This window comes from Podarcis vaucheri (genome assembly GCF_965113315.1).
Source record: "Podarcis vaucheri genome assembly, chromosome: 14".
Taxonomy (NCBI): Eukaryota; Metazoa; Chordata; class Lepidosauria; order Squamata; family Lacertidae; genus Podarcis; species Podarcis vaucheri.
Window position 1 is genome coordinate 22467989 of NC_138752.1, and position 20530 is coordinate 22488518.

The 20530-nt window shown below is 43.5% G+C and overlaps 1 protein-coding gene across 2 annotated transcripts in view; it reads left to right on the forward strand.

Annotated features, from left to right (window-relative positions):
- The window catches only part of ADAMTS17 (ADAM metallopeptidase with thrombospondin type 1 motif 17), a 184805-nt gene that overhangs the window by 155795 nt on the left and 8480 nt on the right, over positions 1–20530 (forward strand). For both annotated transcript variants that reach the window (XM_082198330.1, XM_082198331.1), the window contains 2 exons: positions 2101–2305; positions 9115–9267. In XM_082198330.1, the coding sequence (XP_082054456.1) occupies positions 2101–2305; positions 9115–9267 (358 nt within the window). The remainder of the gene's footprint in view (positions 1–2100; positions 2306–9114; positions 9268–20530) is intronic.

The following is a 20530-nucleotide window of genomic DNA, read 5'->3' on the forward strand; positions in this document are numbered from 1 at the left end:
GCCGCCGCGCCACCGGAGCACGATTTCTGTTCTCATCCTGAAGCAAAGTTCTTAACCCGAGGTACTTTTTCTGGGTTAGTGGAGTCTGTAACCTGAAGCGTATGTAACCCGAGGTACCACTGTACCACAAAGTTTCTGGTTTATTTTTGTTTTGCTTTTATGGTGCTGTAGCCTCTCCAGACAACAGTATTGTGGCAGCATGGGGGAAGCATCTCAGGGCAACTAATAAAGCAGAATAATTTCAGCACTGCAGCACTGTGTGTGTGTGTCAGTAACATGTTGCAGAATACTCCCAGGCTTTTTTAAAAAAAAAATCAGTCTGGAGGGGCCCTCAGTGCCTTGGCATCAGGTTGGAAAGATTAGTTTGGTTGGGAGGCAAATCAAGTTGACAAGTCTGAAAGACAGACCAGGATTCCAACTTCCTGAAAAAAGGGTGCTGTGATTGCCACCTCCCTCCCCCTCCTCATGCATTTTTCATGTTCACACAGGGCTATTGTTCCAGCTCTTCACTTTGACGAGGAATTCCTGTAATTACAGAGGGGATCTTCCTCTGTGACAGGTCATAGGAAGCACTTAGCAGAGATGCCATATAGGCATTTATCAAATACATTCCTCTTTCCTTGATTCTTCCCATGACCTCCAACTCAGAGTCACTCTCAAAAAGTTCCACTTCTGCTGCTCAGGTCTCAACAAAATAGCAATTAGTTATATGGGGTGATTGGAAGGGCAGACTGACAAAAGGGTCTGTAGAGTCCATATCTCTGGGGACAAGCAGTTATATTTCACAGCACCTGGGAATGTAAGGCTACGGGATTTTTCATTGTGAGCTGATCATAATGTGAATATTATTTGCAATGTGATGTAGGTAGCTGTGTACTATTTGTGTCAATTGTTTGAACAAAGCAGATGACATAATTGCCAAGTGTCCCCTGGTGGTTCTCTTTTCCTCTTCATACTCTGACCTCATCACTCCTGAAATCTCCTCTTGTTCTTTTTACTTTTCTGATGGTTTGACCCCTCTTGATGGTTTTAGTTGGTCTGCTCAGATATCACAGCTAGAAGCAGAGGAACCCTGGCCCCTCTTGGATTAGCTCATGCCACAGAAAAGCTAGCATTAGCAGCTGAGCATCAAAGGGGGCATGGAGACCTTTAGAATTGGATGTTCAGTGCCCATGAGCAACTTTGCTTCGGTTAAACAGCATAACCATGGTCTGCAAGCCACAGGCTCCCAAATGACCCTTGGTATAAATGGCTTGGGTGGTTTTTATATAACTTATTTGCTTAATGAAAAGAGACGGGCAACACTTGCTGTTAACTTACGTGATTATATAGTTCTCATTAAGGCACTTAAATTGCAAGCAATTTGCATCACTAAATAGATACAGTGGTACCTCGGGTTACATACGCTTCAGGTTACAGACTCCGCTAACCCAGAAATAGTACTTCAGGTTAAGAACTTTGCTTCAGGATGAGAACAGAAATCGTGCTCCGGCGGCGCAGCTGCAGGAGGAGGCCCCATTAGCTAAAGTGGTGCTTCAGATTAAGAACAGTTTCAGGTTAAGTACGAACCTCCGGAACAAATTAAGTGCTTAACCCGAGGTACCACTGTATACAGATCTAGCTCAAGGATTTGAGCTGCAGAAAGAGGGCACCCCAGAACCCCCTGCAAGTTTAGTTCTGAGGTGCATTGCCTGTAAGGGGAACTGGCCATGCCAAAAGCATTCCTGTCTTTAAAGCAGCTTACACAACGTAGGAGGACACTTTTATCTGGGCCCAAGGAAGAAAGGATTACTAATATGCATGTAGTGTGCTTCAGTGACCCTGACTTGGAAAAGAACATCAAGGTTATTTAGGTTGTTGTCCTGCATAATCTTCCACCACCAAGAAATTGCAGGGGTTGCTTGTGTCAAGATTTAAAACCTCTTAATTCTGCATTAAAAATGTTTCAAATAATAAAAACCTTGGACACAGGTTGGTGGCGCCTGACACCCACACAGGGTAGGCACAAGAGGCAGTGATTGATGAGTGGCTTTATATAAACACCTTGTGCCTCAAAGGGCTGTGTCCCTATTGAATCCCTTTCCTCTCTTTTCTTAACAGGTGGGTGGCTGGGCAGTGGAGCTCTTGCTCTGCAACCTGTTCCAAAGGCATCCAGATCCGAGAAGTGGCATGTGTCTATCAGCTGCAGAATGGCACCTATGTCAACACTAGGGATCTTTACTGCCTCGGCCCGAAGCCAACACCAATTCAAAGCTGTGAAGGTCGAGACTGCCTTTCCATATGGGAAGCATCGGAGTGGTCTAAGGTAAAGAAGTCTTGGTGGGAGGAAAAGGACTGAAATTCCACAATAAAAACCCCAAATTGGAGTCTACTAAACATGAGCAAATCCTGCTTCATGTGATCCATAATTAACCTATTTTTAAAGATAAATATCAAAGGGGCATTTTGTGGAAGTCTTAAAATTAATATTTTTCCCCCAGACTATTAAGAATCAGTGTTTTCTAGCCAGGATTAGCCAATGTGGTGCCCTCCAGATGTTGTTGGACTACGGCTCCCTAATCCTTCTGGCCACTGCCTATGCTGGCTGGGGCTCATGGAAGTTGTAGTCCAACAATACCCAGAGAGCAGCACATTGACTACCCTGATGTAGGTGCTTTTACATGCCCCAAATAGCACCTGCAAAAGCAGATTCCCAGAATCCAGTTCCGGGACCTAGGGTTGGGACAAATCCAATGGCACCTCCTGAAGCAGCTCAAGTTGGTGGGGTTTGCCCCCATGAAGAGGAAGAAGAAGAAGAAGAGTTTGGATTTGATATCCCGCTTTATCACTCCCCTTCAGGAGTCTCAAAGCAGCTAACATTCTCCTTTCCCTTCCTCCCCCACAACAAACACTCTGTGAGGTGAGTGGGGCTGAGAGACTTCAGAGAAGTGGGACTGGCCCAAGGTCACCCAGCAGCTGCATGTGGAGGAGCAGGGAATCGAACCTGGTTCACCAGATTACGAGACTACCGCTCTTAATCACTATACCACACTGGCAGATGCATCCATACTATATCATATGATGAGTTTGAGTTCACAAAAGCTTATGCCATTATAAATTTGTTCGTCTTTAAGGTGCCACAAGAATCTTTTCTTGTTTAGGTGGTTCAAGAAGTACATTCCAGAATTTTCTTCAGGCCAGCAGCACACTTATAACACCATCCAGGGGGGTAAAACTAGTCACCATGCAACAGAGCCAACACACAGTGACTCTGTATGTATTAGGAAAAGCAGGCAGTGACTGATGTAAGACCAATTTTAGTAACACGGGTCCAATACTTCTCCCCACTCCCCACTGTTCTTCTGCTGTGTATCTACCAAAACTTGCTATTTTGCCTTGTTTGCTCAAGGTTGTGTCAATGAGTCTTGTGATTGCTTTCAGGAAAATAGATTTTAGGAATATCGCTGCCAAGAGGTTATTTCCACAAAAGTAATATTGTGACTTTTAACAACATTGAGTCCTACCACTAGCTCTGCATAATCTTTTACGGTGTAGTTCATATTTTGCAGCTGGCATTATTGAGTTCCTATCACAAAAACCTTTAAATATATTTTCTAGCTCTTTCACAGGCTTAGAAGGGTGAAGGATCAGCTGAATGTTTAATATAATGAGTGCCTTGGTTGCTTTTGGACTCCTGTCTAAATTAAATGAGCAAAGCTCCTTAATTAAGTGTGTGCATGGCATTGGGTTTCAGGGTTAGCCAATCCTTAGCTTCTAAGTATCTGCATCTTGAATTTGTTCCACAAATATGAATTGTGCTATGTGAGAGATTCATCAGATAAAGGATCCAGCTAAACCACTTCTTTGCAATACATGGTTTTTTAATAACGTTAAAGTGAGAGGTGTGTTTTCCTTTAATCAATTTTGTGTCTTGATTGGTAAATGTAAACCAGTTGTTTTGTTAAAAAAAAGTCTCAGATGGGCATTTGCTGTTAATTGACCTAGTGCTGCATGTTGCTGAGAAGGAGAATAATTGTTACGTCATTTTAAGTATATTGTACATGGTTAATACAGTTTACTTGTAGCATGAATAATCTTAAAATGAAATAATAATCTCAAATCTCAAAATTTGGGTTTTTCTGGCTGCCAAACTTGAATAAAATGCAAAATATAATCTGGTTTTTAGTCAACCTATTACGTTCCTAAATCATAAAGCAAAGGTTCACTTTCATTGTGGAGAAAAATAATGAATTCTTACTTTAATGGGGCACAGTAGCAATTTTTTGAGATGATGCATTGCTCCACCACATTCAGTGGACTGACATATATGAAGAGGAATGTGTGGATCTGGTCCTACTTTATATAGTCATTAGTAAGATTCCCTGCTTCTGCTTTTCAGGGCCTTTTAAGTTCTGGTTATGTTTAAGGGAAAGGACCATAACTCAGTTCCTTGCATGCTGACAGCCCTGGTTCAGACCTTGGCATCTCCCATTAAAAGGATCTCAGGTTGCGGGGCTGAAAAAGACCTTTGTCTTGACTACATACATTAACAAATGAAATGCATCAGCCCTGCTAGTACCAGTCTGAACAAATCTGCTTATACTTCTCGTGCATAAACTTTGCAAAAGCCAGACAAGTTTCCAGCAGGGCTGACTTGTCACCCCAAGTGGTTGGGCACAACTCTCCGCTCGCACACATTTACACAATCCAAGAGGGTCTCATCAGGATTCCTTTCCACAGGTCAGAATATGTATTATATTGTAAGTCACTTTGAGTTTGCTTTTTTATTTTTTAAAAAAGCAACTCGTAAGTGCAATCATGGAAAAGAGAAAGAAGAAATACCACGGCCAGCTCCATAGATTAACAAAGCCGGGCATTTGGCAAGGTCCTAAGACTATCAGAAGGCCCACTGCCCTCCCTGCCGACCATTCTTATATTGCACAGAATAACCAGTAAGTTCTGATGCAGCAAAGGAGAATTCTCAGTTTTCATGTCCTGCCTCTTCTGACTTGAGGAGACCTACAAAGGGTGCCGTGCCCAAGGACCAACAGAATCCTAGAGCTCAATCAGAAACATGTGCCCCAACATTTTCTGCTATACTGCAAGGCATTTTGGGGCACATCTCTGTTATCATATGCTGAGAATTTTCACATTCCCCAAAATGACACTTGTTGCGCCCAGTGATTACAGTGCAGTCTGGCTGGTCCTGATTTCCTGTTTTAGAGGAGGAGACTAAAGCAGCTGGCAAGCCTTTTGAATCCTTTCCTGTCTTGTGTTTTAATGCTGCTCCACAGCACCAAGTTATTCAGCCTCCCTCTCTTTTTTTGAGGATGGTTACAGCCAGCCACTCATTTCAAGACCAGCTGTTGAGTTTCAGCATCCTTACAATCTTAAGGAATCTTTCCCAGTAGCCAGCAGAATTCTATTCTTGCTTTCACACTATGAAGATGTTACTTTCCATAAGGGGGTCATGCAATGAGCAGCCATAAATTAAGTGGAAGACTTCCCAGATTTTCTTCTTCTTCAATAAGTCACTTTGCAGTTGCTGTGAAGTATTTCAAAGCATGTCTGTTTGCTTGCCAGCTCATAAACACTTGTCATTCATGTCCTTAACAGGGTCAACAGGTCATGACTGCCTGGATTGTATTTTTTAAAGACGATTAGACAGGCATGCTGAGATCTGCCCATTTATTGTAACGTATATCAAGTTGAGTCCTGTTTCCATCCTAGACCCACTAAATAGAGAAAGTTATTGGAGCGCATTCAAAAGATCTCATGGAGTATCTCATATCTCCAACTATTTATTCAGTGTCAAGTCCACAGTTTCTTCTGTGCTGATCCCTTGAAGGGTGTGTGTGTGTGTGTGTGAAGATTGATGCTCCAGAAAAAGTTAGCATTTTTATTAGGACTGAGCAGTTTCGTGAACATTTTCCGCAGTGTCAAAAAGCACCATAACTGCTTGGCAATATTGCTTACTCGCTTATTTGACAAATATTATCCTGAATAGTCTTTGTTTGCCTTTAGTGACATCATCATATTCCTGATTGGCTAGAAATACTCATGTGACAAGGGCTGGAAGCATTACTCTCACTCTCTTTTTTCATAATAATTTTTATTAGTTTTCAATTAGTCCAATAATAACCTTATTATAACAATACCAATCATAATACAATTATTAATACTAATTGTTCAACACCAAATTATATAATTTAGATAAAGTGACCCCCCGCATGCTAGATTTGATGGTTTGATGATTTTCTTTATTTCTGCATTCCAAAATCTTATTCATTTCAATTGCATTCCGGTCATAATAATCCCCTATATAACAACTGCAATATTAATAACTCCTATTTGTGTTGACGCATCAAATGATTTGTAAAACTAAAAGTGAGGAACTCAAACTATATCCTTGTTCTTCCTGTGTGGAAATTATTCTGCCCATGATGTTTCTTGCTGTCCTTGTAAGAAGTTACGTCTTTCTTTCCCCTGGTTGTTGCTGTTATCCGTCATGCCTTGGGTGAAGCTGATATCCCATTGTTGTTTCAGAAATTTCTCCATTGCTCTGTCCCGTGCTTCACAGACTCCTTTCATCGTTCCTTCCAGCTCAAGATATATAAGCAATTATACTTCCAATTAAATTAAATTAAATTCCAAGTCCTCTTAGCGTTATTGACTTTGTAAATAATAAAGGGGAAGAGTCAGCTCTAAGTTTCCATCATAAGCCTTTTGCAAAATAGAGCTTCCCTCCCTTTTCCCTTTTTTTTACACACACAGTTCCGTTTGATGTTATATTCCATATTTATAATCCAATTTCTTCCATACTCGCTTGTACAAATATAATCTAAACTAACATTCAGAGGAGGGTCGCTGAATCATAAATGTAGAGAAGAAAACTTTAAATAAAGAAACCATAGGCTCCCCTCCCACCCCACCGTCTTGCACTGAATGAAGTCTTATCCAAGTTCAAACCTTAAAGTCTTTGCAGTTGGTTTGTTCCGCAGTTTGTGATCCCATCTCTTCTAGCACACACCTGTACTTTAGTCCAATTAAGCTCCAATTAACAGGAGAACCTCTGCTTCTTAATGGCGACTTTGGAAGGTTTTCGGCAGGCGAAGTGCTTTTGCACTCAGCGCCTCCCGGAACCCCACATTTCTTGCTGGAGCGAGAACCAGGTACCGAGACAAACTGCAAGTGAAGCCTGTTTCCCCATCCCCTCCATCACTGGGGGGAATTTGCAAGGAAATTACCCTCAATCATCCTTGCTTTTCCTTTGCCAACAATCTCCTGCTATCGTGGGGGAGAGTAGAACCAGAAGCCAGCATTACTGTCCCTCTTAATGAGCTGTATTTGCTCTCTGTGATGTCAACATGTAAGCCAATCTGGTTGGCTGCATAGTGTTGTGACCTCACCACATTTAGTATATGAGCTTTGATTGGCTAGAACCGTCCTATAGAATTCTCAACCGAAACTAAATAAACAAAATACCAAAAAGCAGAAGAGGGAAACAGGGAAAACAAAGTGAATACATTGTGCATGATCAAGGGTATGGGTCAAAATATTTTATCTCCCTGCCCCAAAGCTAGAAATTTTGGCCTGAAAAGCAGAACAGGCAATCACTCGGCACAGTTCTAGATTTTATCTTGATGGATACATTGATGGATTTTCAATGTATGTGGCAAGACAAGTAACATAGTCTTTGGCAGAAGAGGAACTGCGGCAGAATGGATACAGTACTGCATGTGACAAATAAAGGGAAGAACAGAAAACAATGCTGCTTACATCCCTAGTTGCATGTGTTCAGGAAGGCCTATGCAAAAGCTACTGCTTATGAGTAGGCGTTTCGTGTGAACAGGATCCCTGATTGTGTGGATGTCCCAAGGATACAAAGCCCCTATGTAGCAAGCAAGAGCTTGCACTGTGCATAGAACCATGTGCACATGTGGTTGTTGAAAGAAGCTGTGACATCGGGGACAGAGCTAAATATTCATAGAATCATAGAATCATAGAATCATAGAGTTGGAAGAGACCACAAGGGCCATCGAGTCCAACCCCCTGCCAAGCAGGAAACACCATCAGAGCACTCCTGACATATGGTTGTCAAGCCTCTGCTTAAAGACCTCCAAAGTAGGAGACTCCACCACACTCCTTGGCAGCAAATTCCACTGTCAAACAGCTCTTACTGTCAGGAAGTTCTTCCTAATGTTTAGGTGGAATCTTCTTTCTTGTAGTTTGGATCCATTGCTCCGTGTCCGCTTCTCCGGAGCAGCAGAAAACAACCTTTCTCCCTCCTCTATGTGACATCCTTTTATATATTTGAACATGGCTAAAATTCAGCCATGTTCCACACTTTTCCCTGCTAATGCCCTACACCAGAAGTTCACAAGCTGATCTGTAGCCCGCCAGTGATCCATGAACTTCAATGAGGTGGTTTCATGATGTGTCCACATTAAACATTTGTATTGGTTTTATGTGTTTTTATTGTTTCCTTTATGTCACAGATTGCATTACAGTTTGAATTTAAAATGTGGCTCGCAATATTTTAAGTCTGAATATTATTAAGCTCAGTTTTCCTTCCAATATTATCTGCCAGTCAAACTAATTTAGAATCAGCCCTGGTGTGTAGCATACCCCACCCCTGTTTTTGCACATTTAAAATGAAGGTTTAACAACTGTATTGGTGAAACTCCACCTCACCCCATAATGGGGAATGTATTGATAACAGTGCTAGTTGTCTTCATACACACCATACATTTAAAGCATGCACACACACTGCAGCACACTGGGAACTGCAGTTTGCTTCTCACAGGTTTATAATTCCCACCCTTAACAGATGGCAGTTTCCAGGATTCTTGGTTTGTGTGTGTGTGCTTTAAATGTCCTTTGAAGATATGCTGTGTACATAGCCTTGGATGGATGATGGCTAGAGTTAATGTCAAACATCAATCTCCCACCAATATGCCCACAATCTCCCAGTCAAAATTTTATGAGGATTCTTGTGAGAAACATTTGGGAAAGCAGAACTCTTTACATCTGAAACCACTTAGGAAAAACTTGTTGGCAACAATAGATTTTTGCTCCGTTTTCGTCCAAGTCAGTTTTCATCAGCAACCAATGATTGTGCCCATTGCTTTGCAGTGCTCGTCCAACTGTGGGCAGGGGAAGAAGAAGAGAACTGTCACATGCACCAACTCCCAAGGGAAGTGTGATTCAGCCACTAGGCCGAGGGATGAGGAAGAGTGCGAGGATTACACGGGCTGTTATGAGTGGAAAACAGGAGACTGGTCCAAGGTAAGGCCATGCTTTCAGCCCTGTATGGAGCCTTAATTCAGTAGAGCAGATACGGCCACTGGTTATCTCTTAGTGACTGTTAACTTTTAGAGAGACCACAAGTCTGTGATGGAGCACATCATTTCCATCCAGAAGGTCTGCCTGAAACCCTGGAGAGCCCCTGGAAATAACTCTACCAACCTCCATCTGTTCCACCACTGCCATTGCAGACATTTTTCTTTGCTCATCTTGACTCTGTTTTCCAAGGGATCCCTGCTTGAGAATTCTGGTATCCCAGGATGCTCAGGGTGCAAGAGGTTTCCATCGTGTTCTCTTGGCCCAAAACAGCCACACAGAAGCAGGTTTCCTACACAGAATGGAAGGTGTGTCAACAATATTGGGCTGGGTGGACTAATGATCCGATTCGGCATAAAGGCAGCTTCCTGCGGCTCTAAGCCCCTCTACATTTCTTGCTCTCATGTTTGCAGAGGGAACTGTATATACTAATCAAACTGAGGAATCAAAGCTTTTACATGTAGTGCAATATAGCTAAGGAAACACTATTCCCATTGTCTGAGCCAAGGAAATCCAAGGTAAATCATAGAAGCATGAGAAAAATGTAGGAAAATTCAGTTTAGCTCTGTTAAAACTAGGATTGCAAGCATGGATGGAATCTTCAAGAACAGGGTGGAGACGTTGATGGCGTGCCCATGTGAAACTATGCCCCCATAGCTGCTTTATGGTTTCCAAACTCTTGATACTGTGCCCATGTATTATTAGCCACTGAGCCAAGGAGAGGAAGCTGTTCCTCAAAAACCCATCTAGTTAGGAGGACTCGAAATAAATTCTCACAATAGTTTATTGTCACTTCCAAATTCTCAAACTGGGATTGAGCCTACCCCATTGGAACAGGAATTGGTATATTTGGACTGAGATCAGCAACATACATATAAGGCCAAGAAGCCACATTCGTAAATGGGGCTACAGACGACATTTCATTGTTGTGAGGCATTCTTGTTACTTGAATATGTTGGGGATTTTCCTTTTGCAGAGGGTGACTGAATAAATGAGCAGTGAAGTAACAGGAGATGAGCCAAGAGGGAGAGGATTAAAATATGGCTCCCTCTGTGTGGATTGGTGGATCTCTTTAAGATCTTTCCTTCAAGGCCTACCAGAGCACCTTATAAGAAGGCCACATAGTTCAGACGTTCTAACTTTGGCATTCTGGCTATGCTGAAGCACTTACTGGGGCAGCTGCAGTACAAGCACATCCCTGGGGCTTCATATGATTCCTTTATACATGGGCAGTATGTGACCATATAAATCTGGTTTTGTGGAGTCAAGCAAATGTTAGCTTAAGAAAGTAGAGACTATAGTTAGTGTCACAGATTTACACCTTTTTGTTTCAGCTTTAATTCCCAGGATCCTTTGACAGTTTCGTTCAGTAAGGTGCTGAGAATTCTGTTGTAGAAAGCCAAAAAATTATCCCTTTCCAGAATGCAGTGCGGACAAATATTCTGTTAATTTTCCCTTAGTGTATATCAAGTCCCTTTACATTACTAGATCCCATCTTTTCACAATGAACAGGAATTTCCCAGGAATATTGTATTCTACCTTGGTCATATAAGCCTGTCGAGGGGGGAGGGGAATATTTAAATACTTATTTTATATATCAATGCATCTATTCCTAGACTTATCCTCAAAATACAAATTTTTGTATGCATGTCTGCACCTTTTTCTTGAGCCAAGATCCGTATTGCAAGATTTGAAGAAGTGTCAAATCTGATGGATAGTTGCTTTAATGTCTGTGCATAGTCTGGAAGCTTCAAATTAGGTCAATTCACTTAAAAATGCAGTCTGAACAAAATTCTCCCCCATGTCTAGTTAATAGACATATCTTATCTTTGCCCACCTAATGGTCTTTAAACAAAGAAGCTACTTTTTCCAAAAGAATACACAGAATGCAATTAAAAGCAGACAGGTTCAGTAGCTTCACCTTAGTTTCCAAAAACTAGAGCTGAATTATGTTGTTAGTGACTGAATTCTAGCAAAAAAAACCCAACCCCACCTAGTCCATTCTGGGTGAAATTTCCACTTTTGACCTGTTGACAGCAAGGGTGTTTGTGGTCTCAGGTGGCCAAAGTAAGTGTGACTATGGGTCCCTTCAGACTGGTGTGTTATTCTGGGTATATCCTGCAATAATTATTGACACCGAGGGTCAGTGTTGGATTAATTCTGCTTTGTTACGTACTTATTCTACAATGCTTCCCGACGTGACCACATTATTGCTGTCCAGAGAAGCTGATGCACAACAAAAGGGGATCAGTAACCAACCGTAGAGCATTTGTGATATGAAAAGTTATAGGATTTCAGTAGGAAATTGCAGGATATGCACTGGTTGGAAATGAATTAGTATTACTGCTCTCAAACCTCTGCAGGCACAAAGAGCATTGAAAGCAGGGTCATGTATGACTGCCCTAATAGCATCATGAGTACAAATCATCATATGTACAATAAAAAAGGATGGCTGGAGGGGCCCTATATGAACTTGCATCTGAGAGAGGGCCTTCTCACTTATTCACTCCCTGCTAAGCCAATATTTAGGTCACACTGAGAATTTCTATCACCAAATGTTTGGAATTTTGAACATTATATTATTCATAACCTGGAACATAGAACCAGAAGGGCCAGCCAATATAAACAGCCACTGTGTATTAACAGGTGAAATAACATTTTTTGAGGCTTACAAAACAAAAACCCCTCCTCTTCAGGCTATGAATTGACCATAGAGTCTATTTTTCAGAGTGGAGCATATGAAATAGTTGCAGTGCTCTCCAGTTTTTCCCTTCAAACTGTCATAAAGCAGGATTTGAAAAAAGTACAATGACTGACAGCTGTGGAACTATGGCAACCAAGGATGGTGCAACTGGCAGCTTATGTTTCTTTCATTTCTGGGCAAGAGCGGAATTCAGCTGATACTAATTCACTGAATTAGCCCTTGGGGCCCTCAAATAATTATCTAAAGCCATCGGTCTCCTATTTCATACTGAAGCCTATGGGTGGAACCCAATGGCTGTTGCTTTGCTGATGGAACACATCCATCAGCAGAAAGAGGGAGGGGGCCATTTTCAGTCATTCCTCCTCCTTCCTGGCAGATAGTCTATATCTGGCTGCAGCCCCCACCCAATCTGTTCTGGAGGGTTAGGGGACTATCCAAGAAGCCATTTGCATGCAGCCTGCTTACAAACACAGCCTCAAGAGCAATGCTCATCCAGGAAACTACAGGGCATGTATCTAGTTAACAGTAAACATTTATATATAGCTTTACAATGTTAAAGGTGGTTCACATTTAACCGCCACCCTATAGGCAAGTACTATTGTCACAGTAGGATCTTGCCTCAGGCTAGGGGTGTAAGAAGGCACAGATTTCTGTTCTAACCCATGTTCATTGCATGCAGAGCTGTGTCCGTTCCACTGCAGTTTGGCTTCTGACAAAAGCTATGTCATGCTGTCTGCTGTGGCGGAATTCTACATAATTAATTTCCATGAATTAAATAATTCCACGGCATTCCTTTCCGTACAAAGGAAACACAATGCAAAAGCGGGGGTGGGGGTACACCTTCAGTTTTGTATCACTTGCAGACAAAAACAGCACCAGCAAATATCGATCATGTTCTCTGGATTGATTTCTGTTACAAACGTGGGACAAATAAGCAAATGTCATCCATTTCCACTCACACTCTCATTTCCATTTCCATGGATTCCTCCACCAACTCTGCCTAAGGACCACCTAGTAATTTTCATGGCAGAGAAAAGAGTTGAATCAGGGACTTTCCAGCTGACAGCTCTGACTCTTATCAGCCCATTCTGCAGCACTACTAACACTTTGCTACTGCTGGAAGATTTTGCTTTCCCAAAAGACTGGAGAAGGCAGAGCAGAAACTGGCTCCCAGAGGCAGAATCACAATGTGCATTTATTTACTTATTTCAAGTAGGAGATAAATAGCTATGTATTTAAGGCCTGCCTATGATAAGCAAGCAGCCCCCTTCTTTTCCCCCCTTGCTGGGTGGCGAGCATGGGAATCTGGCAGAATGCCCATGTTCCATGCCCCCACTCCAAGCTGGGAAACGATTCTTACTTTCCATGTCACACACCTGACTGGCAGTGCCTCTCCACGAGGCACCCCGGGGACCCATATCCGCCTGGAACACATTTTGAAGCATCAGCAAGAACTTGGCAAACGAGAGAGCATTGAGAAGGCTCCTGCTGCCGCTGCCAAGTCATGTCACTCATGATAAAGTGCATTTGAAAAATTGCCTCTAGCCACCTGCCCTCCCCTGCCGTGAGGAGCTGCCAATTGCTTCTTCGGCATCCTTGTTTCTGCAATCCTGGCTGCAGGTATCCATCCCAGTAGGACATGTGAAACCTGGGGAAAGTCTCATTTCCTGTCAGAATAACCTCTCTTTTGTCCCGTCCCCCCAAGATGTCTTCTATGCGGGATTATCAGTCATCCATCATTGTGGGAGTAATGAGAGACTTCTAATTGCAACTGAATCATTTTGGCAAGATCAAGTGTAAACCATATTCTATAAAACCAGGGAGAATAAAGAGAGAGAAAACAAAAGAAATCCAAGGTACACAGGGGGGAATTTTATTAGAAACAATCTTTCTATTAAACTGTATTACAGATTACATTCTGTTTTAGCTGTTGCCACAGGTATAAGAGCCATCATGACATAGAAGCTAAGATACTGGGCAATAAAACAGAAAGGCCCCATTAAAACATCACAAACTTGTAGCCTTCACCAAAGCCTCTTTGCTCATTCTCAAGTCAATTTTTTTTCATGCAGACACCCATTAAACCAGGGGCTTGGAACTCCTATCAGCCCCTGCAAGTATGGTCCAAGGCGTGGGATTATGGGAGTTGTAGTTCAGCAACATCTGGAGGGCCACAGGTTCCCCATCCTTGCATTAAAGACTCAGTTCACATCCAAACTGTACATTTAAAGCACATGGCTTCCCACAAAGAACCCTGGAAACTGTAGTTTGTTAAAATTTATGGAAATTGTAGCTCTTTGGGGATAAAATGCAGTTCCCAGGATTCTTTGGGAGAAGACTTGTGCTCAAAATGTGCTTTAAGTGAATGGTGTGGCCGTGAGCCTAGCCTCAGCCTCCCACATCTTCTGTAGTATGGAAAGGATAATACTGCTCAGGGGAAGAGGATATTGACGTATTTAGGAAAATTGGGTAAGTGAATGCATAAGAACAGGAGAGGTGTACATGGTCAGGGACTGCAACTACATACTGCTTTGAAACCACAACCCAAAATGATGGGATGCAGCCGTTGCAGGCCTCTAGGTCGATTGGGAAGTGACAAGGAGAAATTCCATTGGATTAACTTAAGAAAAGTTTTAGTTTTAGGTGGGTTGAGCCAAAATACATCTGGTAGCACCTGTCTGCAGATTACAGGTGATATTGTGCTGTTTAATCATGCCCACCCCCCATTTTACATACTGGTTTGTTTTTGGAGCAACGATGAAATGTTTGCAAAGAGATTTTGAGGAGGGTTTTTTAAAAAAATACGAGACACAGCCAGCCAGACATTTAGAACATGTGATTCTTCAGCCCATGCCAGAGGGCTTGTGCAGATGGAATCCTCATGGACGCCGTGTACAGATCCTCTGCGTACTGCTCAACATGCAGATGTTGCACGTACAAATGTCGCCTGCAGAAATTTCTGGTGATGCAACAGTTGGGTTTGCATTCCTTCCTGCAGCTCTTTGCAAGATTTATTATTGCCCCAAGAAAGAAAGCAATAAGGTGATAAGGTTGCCAGAGCTCCTTTAGGGAAAGTGCACGGGAGGGCAGAGGGGGGAGTTATCAGTAATGTTAGATGATCAGATCTTTACATTTTCAGATGCTTCATTTGTAAAGGAATTTCACATTGGTATCACCTCAGACTGGGTTGCTTTGTGCAAAGTGGTTCTATGACTACATGCTAGAAATTAAGACAAGGAACTTCTGGGTCATCACAACCATCAGGAAAAGTCACCTTCTCCATTGCAGGAAAGACTTATTTCCATTGCTGGTCAGTTGCAGTTTTTGAACAGTGCTTAAGCGTGGCTGGGGCCACAATGCAAAAGGGGAAAGGGATGGGGAGGGAAAAGGAAAAATTAGGGCACCAGTTCTGATAATGATCATCTGGGATGGAAAGAGCCAAAGTTGGCCAGCAGAGCCAATGGAGCAGGTCAGGCTTCCCATCTCTCCCTCTGCTTTAGCCTTTCATGTGTTCTTCTTACCAACTGCATCCCCCTTCCCCTCTCTTCCTACTTTGGCATACGCATACTTCCAGGAAGCAGATGGATTTATGTACTTGTCATCTTGAACTCCCTGCTCTTTGCAAATGGTGAAGTCATTTTTAATTACATGCAGAGATGAAAATGCTGGCCCCATCTTGTTCTCAATATCACCTGGACTTAAAAAATACAGCTTGGAGGCAGTTGGGGGGGGGGCCTTGGCAGGTAGATGCCCCTTTGCATTCTACAATATACTTCTAAGATACATTTTTTTCTCACCTCGATGTAATTTATTCCTTTTCCCAATGTTGAACTATTCCCCTTGAATTCAGAAGGCGTTCCATTTCTTACCCCCACTGGAATCAAACAAATCATTTCCTTGACGCAAAAAACTGAAAGATGGTTTTTGACAAGACTAGGGACAATCATTATATAGCTTTGGTGTTTCTTTCCCTCTTTGTCCTTTGCTGTCTCCCCCCCCCCCTTTTTTTTTTTTTAAGCTGTGAAAAGTACATATCTTAAAGTCTGCTATAGACTTTAGATTGCAGCTCAGGTGACCTTGGTGGCACAGAGTGCCTTCCATCAGGTTTGATTGGTGGCCCAGCTGTGCCCCTATCTGGACAGGGATAGCCCAACTTCTGTTGCTCAAGCTCTGGTAACATCTAGGTTAGATTACTGCAACATGTTATACGTGGGGCTGCCTCTGAAGACTGTTCAGAAACTTCAGCTGGTGCAGAAATCAGCAGTCAGGTTGCTCACCAAGGCAAGATGGTTTGAGCATATGGCACCAATCCTGGTCCAATTGCACCAGCTACCTATTAGTTTCTGGCCCAATTCCAAGTGCTGGTTTTGAGCCATATAGCCTTAAACAGGCCAGGACTGCAATACCTCAAGGACCTCCTCTCCCCATATAAACTGACCCAGATCCTGCCCATTGTCTATGTTCCAGTAGTTCTGAATTTATGATACTAAAAGTACCGTATTTTTCGCCCTATAAGACGCACTTTTTCCCCTCCAAAAATGAAGGGGAAATGTGTGTGCGTCTTATGGGGCGAATGCAGGCTTTCGCTGAAGCCTGGAGAGCGAGGGGGTCGGTACGCACCGACCCCTCTCGCTCTCCAGGCTTCAGGAAGCTATCCGCTAGCTGTGGGAGACCCAGCTCTCCCAGGGCTAGCGGAGAGCTTGCCTGCACCCAGACGCTTGGGGCACGCTGAGCTCCGCACGCCCCAAGCTTCGGGATTAGCGCAGTGCTCCGCTAGCCCTGGGAGAGCTGCGCGGCTCTCCCACGGCTAGCGGAGACCTTGCCGGCACCCAGAAGCTTGGGGCGCGCTGAGCTCCGCACGCCCCAAGCTTCTGGATTAGCGCAGCAGTCCACTAGCCCTGGGAGAGCCGCGCGGCTCTCCCAGTGCTAGCGGACTGCTTGCGCGCACCCAGAAGCTTGGGGCGCGCTGAGCTCCGCACGCCCCAAGCTTCTGGTGTAGCGCAGCGATCCGCTAGTCCTGGGAGAGCCGCACGGCTCTCCCAGGGCTAGCGGACTGCTTGCCGGCACCCAGAAGCTTGGGGCGCGCTGAGCTCCGCACACCCCAAGCTTCAGGATTAGCGCAGCTGTCCGCTAGCCCTGGGAGAGGCGCCCGGCTCTCCCACGGCTAGCGGAGACCTTACCGGCACCCAGAAGCTTGGGGCGTGCTGAGCTCCGCACGCCCCATGCTTCGGGATTAGCGCAGCGCACCTGGGGGGGAAATAAAAAATTTTTTCCTTTATTTCCCCCCAAAAAAACTAGGTGCGTCGTATGGGGCGAAAAATACGGTAGTTGTTGGAGTTGACTGAACGTTTATGGGAAAATGTATCATGTACTGATTAATGCTGGAATCTTTAGTCCAAAATAATGGCATGGGCATGCAGGATGTTGATTTTGCAAATCATCCCATGTTCTGTCGGTGAATGATTTACTGGAAATCTATCTGCTACATTCAAGTCTACTTTTCTTTCAGCCTTTAAAAAGAGTAGGATAGTTGGTTGAGAAGGGACAGGGGAGTAGTTTTATGCTCCGTCACAGCTAAGTCACTGGATCTGAGGGAGGCCTTCCTGCTCCATCAGCTCTGTCCTCTGGCCCAGCCGGTATCCAAACATGCACCCCCATTTGCCAATCCTGGGTGCAGGTTTGGATCTGGCTCCTGATAGATGCTGCAGGCTTACGCCCCTGCCAGCCATCCAGACTGAGCATTGATCCTAAGCCACCCTTGTTGGGGCCTTTGGAGGAGCCTTTGCCATCCTGCGATGCCACGACACCAAGAGGGTGAGCAGACATACCACTTCACACCACCTGATACCTACTCCAAACAAGAGTTTCCCCAATATATATCTACCCCAGCATCCAATGCCAGTTGCAAATCTTTAATCTTTAAGTGGAAGGCCCATACAAGTCATACTACAGCCAATGAGTTAGAAACAGGCATATATACATCCTACCAGACTAATCTTACCTCATTTTTAAAAATTGGATTACTAGTGTAGTAGATTGTTGGACTGCTGTGGACATAATTTATCGTGATTTCTGTAAAGCATTTGGCTGCAACCGTCTTTTTTTAAAAAAAGAAAGTACAGGTATAGGGAGGTAGGGAATATCTGGCTTAGCTACGCAGAATATTATAGTTCAGCACAAACTGAATATGTGTCAGCAGTGTAATGTGGCTGCAGAAAGGTGGAGCTAATGCAATTTGCAGTTGAATGTTTAGAGAAACCTTTTGATGTTAAGAGCAGTTTGTCAATGAAAGCAATGGTCTAGAAGAGCAGCCTTTCAACCTTGGGACCCCAGATGTTATTGGACTACAACTCCAATCATCCCAGACCACTGGTCCTGCTAGCTAAGAATGGTGAGAGTTATAGTCCAAAATCATCTAGGGACCCAAGGTTGAGGAAAGGCTGATCTAGAGTGGTAGTGGGCTCTCTCTCACTGGGGTCTTCCAGCAGAAATTGGACTGGATTTGCTTTATTAGTTCAGATGCCATGTATGCCCCTCTTCAACTTGCTGATTCTCTGAATCAAACATCAGCCACGTGAGACATCGATATGAACGTGCATGTGTATATGAAGCAGCTAATAGAATTTTTTAACATGTCTGATGAAATTATTCTTTAAGTTCTTTTTAGAAATGGATATTAACCTAGCAGGGAGAAGGGTTCTGGTGAGGTCTGCTCCTTACCATTCTTATTTTATATGTTTGGGGATTTCTTCTTTTGATGGGGACCATTTAAACACACATTTCCATCACCACATCTTACAGGTTCAGCTGGTGCACTGTTGAACTATATATCTGGACCATGACGTCAAAATTATCTCCCAGTGAAATCAGTGAGACTTGTCTCCCAGTCAGGCTGTATAGGATTTAACATTTTTGGTACAAATTACAGCATTATCAACATTTACTTCCCTTCTGCCCTTAGCACCCTTGCTGTTCCCAAAGTACAATGCCATGTGTGCAAGAATCCCTCATGTGTACACTTTTCTGTATTCCCTGTTTCCTGGAAAGCTGATTCCCACCCCCATCCCTAAAATAAGCCAGATGTCTCCTTAGCTGCCAAACCCAGGCAGTTCAAGATAGATGTTAAAGTCTGTCTTCCTGGCACTGAAAAGACTAATTGCATAGCCTAGGTGATGATCTTGGTTTCCCAGGAGAAGCAATCAAACTAAGCTCAAGGCAAGGAAAGAGAAAAAACACACACACTTGGTGGTTCTTTGTGTACTGAGAAGCAGAGCTGGCAGAAATTGTGGAAAAGGCGGAGGAAACCTTGAATCTTTGCCCTCTCTGTGGGCTCATAGATGCAGACACATAAATGTAGAGGCAGGTAAACATTTGCCGTTTGCAATACAGACCCCCGAGTGGTGTGTATGTGTATCTCCACACAAACATGCATCCATTTTGATTTGATAAAATCTTCATAAACATGAGAGATACTAGTCAAGCAACAGGTAAATTCGTATCCCACATATGACATGGTTTAGGGGCATAATTGTGACTCTTCCACTGACCACAGGCTGCAATAGATCTTTTGCATGCTTCATGGCAGGATCATGCAAACGTGTGTTAATGCTTTCAAACCCTTTTGAAGCTGGGAATAGCTGTGAGAAGGGCATTGTCGAGAAACCAGGTCTGTCTGCTTGTGTTGAAAGGACCACCCAGATAGATTTATATGGACCTAGCCCCAAGTGTGAGGATATGGTTATATTTAGTAATGTTAGACTTCCAAGCTACATATCAGGAAATGGAGAGATCAAGAACAGCAACAATGGAGAGCATACATGCATCATGTGTTGGCAAGGGAGGTACAATGTATATCACAGTAGGTGTTTAAAGCAACAGGGTCAATGCAGAGAAGTGAGAGTTAACAGCCAAATCCTATGTCGCTTCGATTTGTTTCTGCTGCTGTTAGCTGCACGTTGAGTGGAACTATCAGAACAGCAACCTGGTCGGGGGATTTGCACTTTCCTGGTGGTGCAAGGAAGGCAGCTGAGTCACTTTCTCCATTTGCATGGGAAAATATAACATATTATGTTTATTAGATTAGAAACAACTTGGCAGGGAGAGAACTTTTTTCACATTTCACAATAAAAGATGTTGAAGTCACTCACATTGATGTATGTGTGCCTGTGTAAAAGACATTGCAAATTTGTTTTCATAGTGTGCAGATGACTGGAACATGTTAAAAAAAAAGTGCAGGATGCACCAGTTCTGACCAGAGGCCCTATTCCTGATTTCCAGTGGTCTTCCACTCCACCCCACCTCACAGACTGGACTGGAGCCTCTTTGTTGTCTCTGAACTGCCACAATAGCTTCTCCCCTTGTCTCCTCCTCCTCTTCCTGTGGTGTGGGCCCTGCCATGAACGGAGACTGGAAGACTCTTGAGGGACAGGGTTAGCCAGCAGAGCTCAATTGCACAACCTTCTTTAAAGGGAAGCTGTCCGAAAATATTGCAGTTTGAGCATCAGC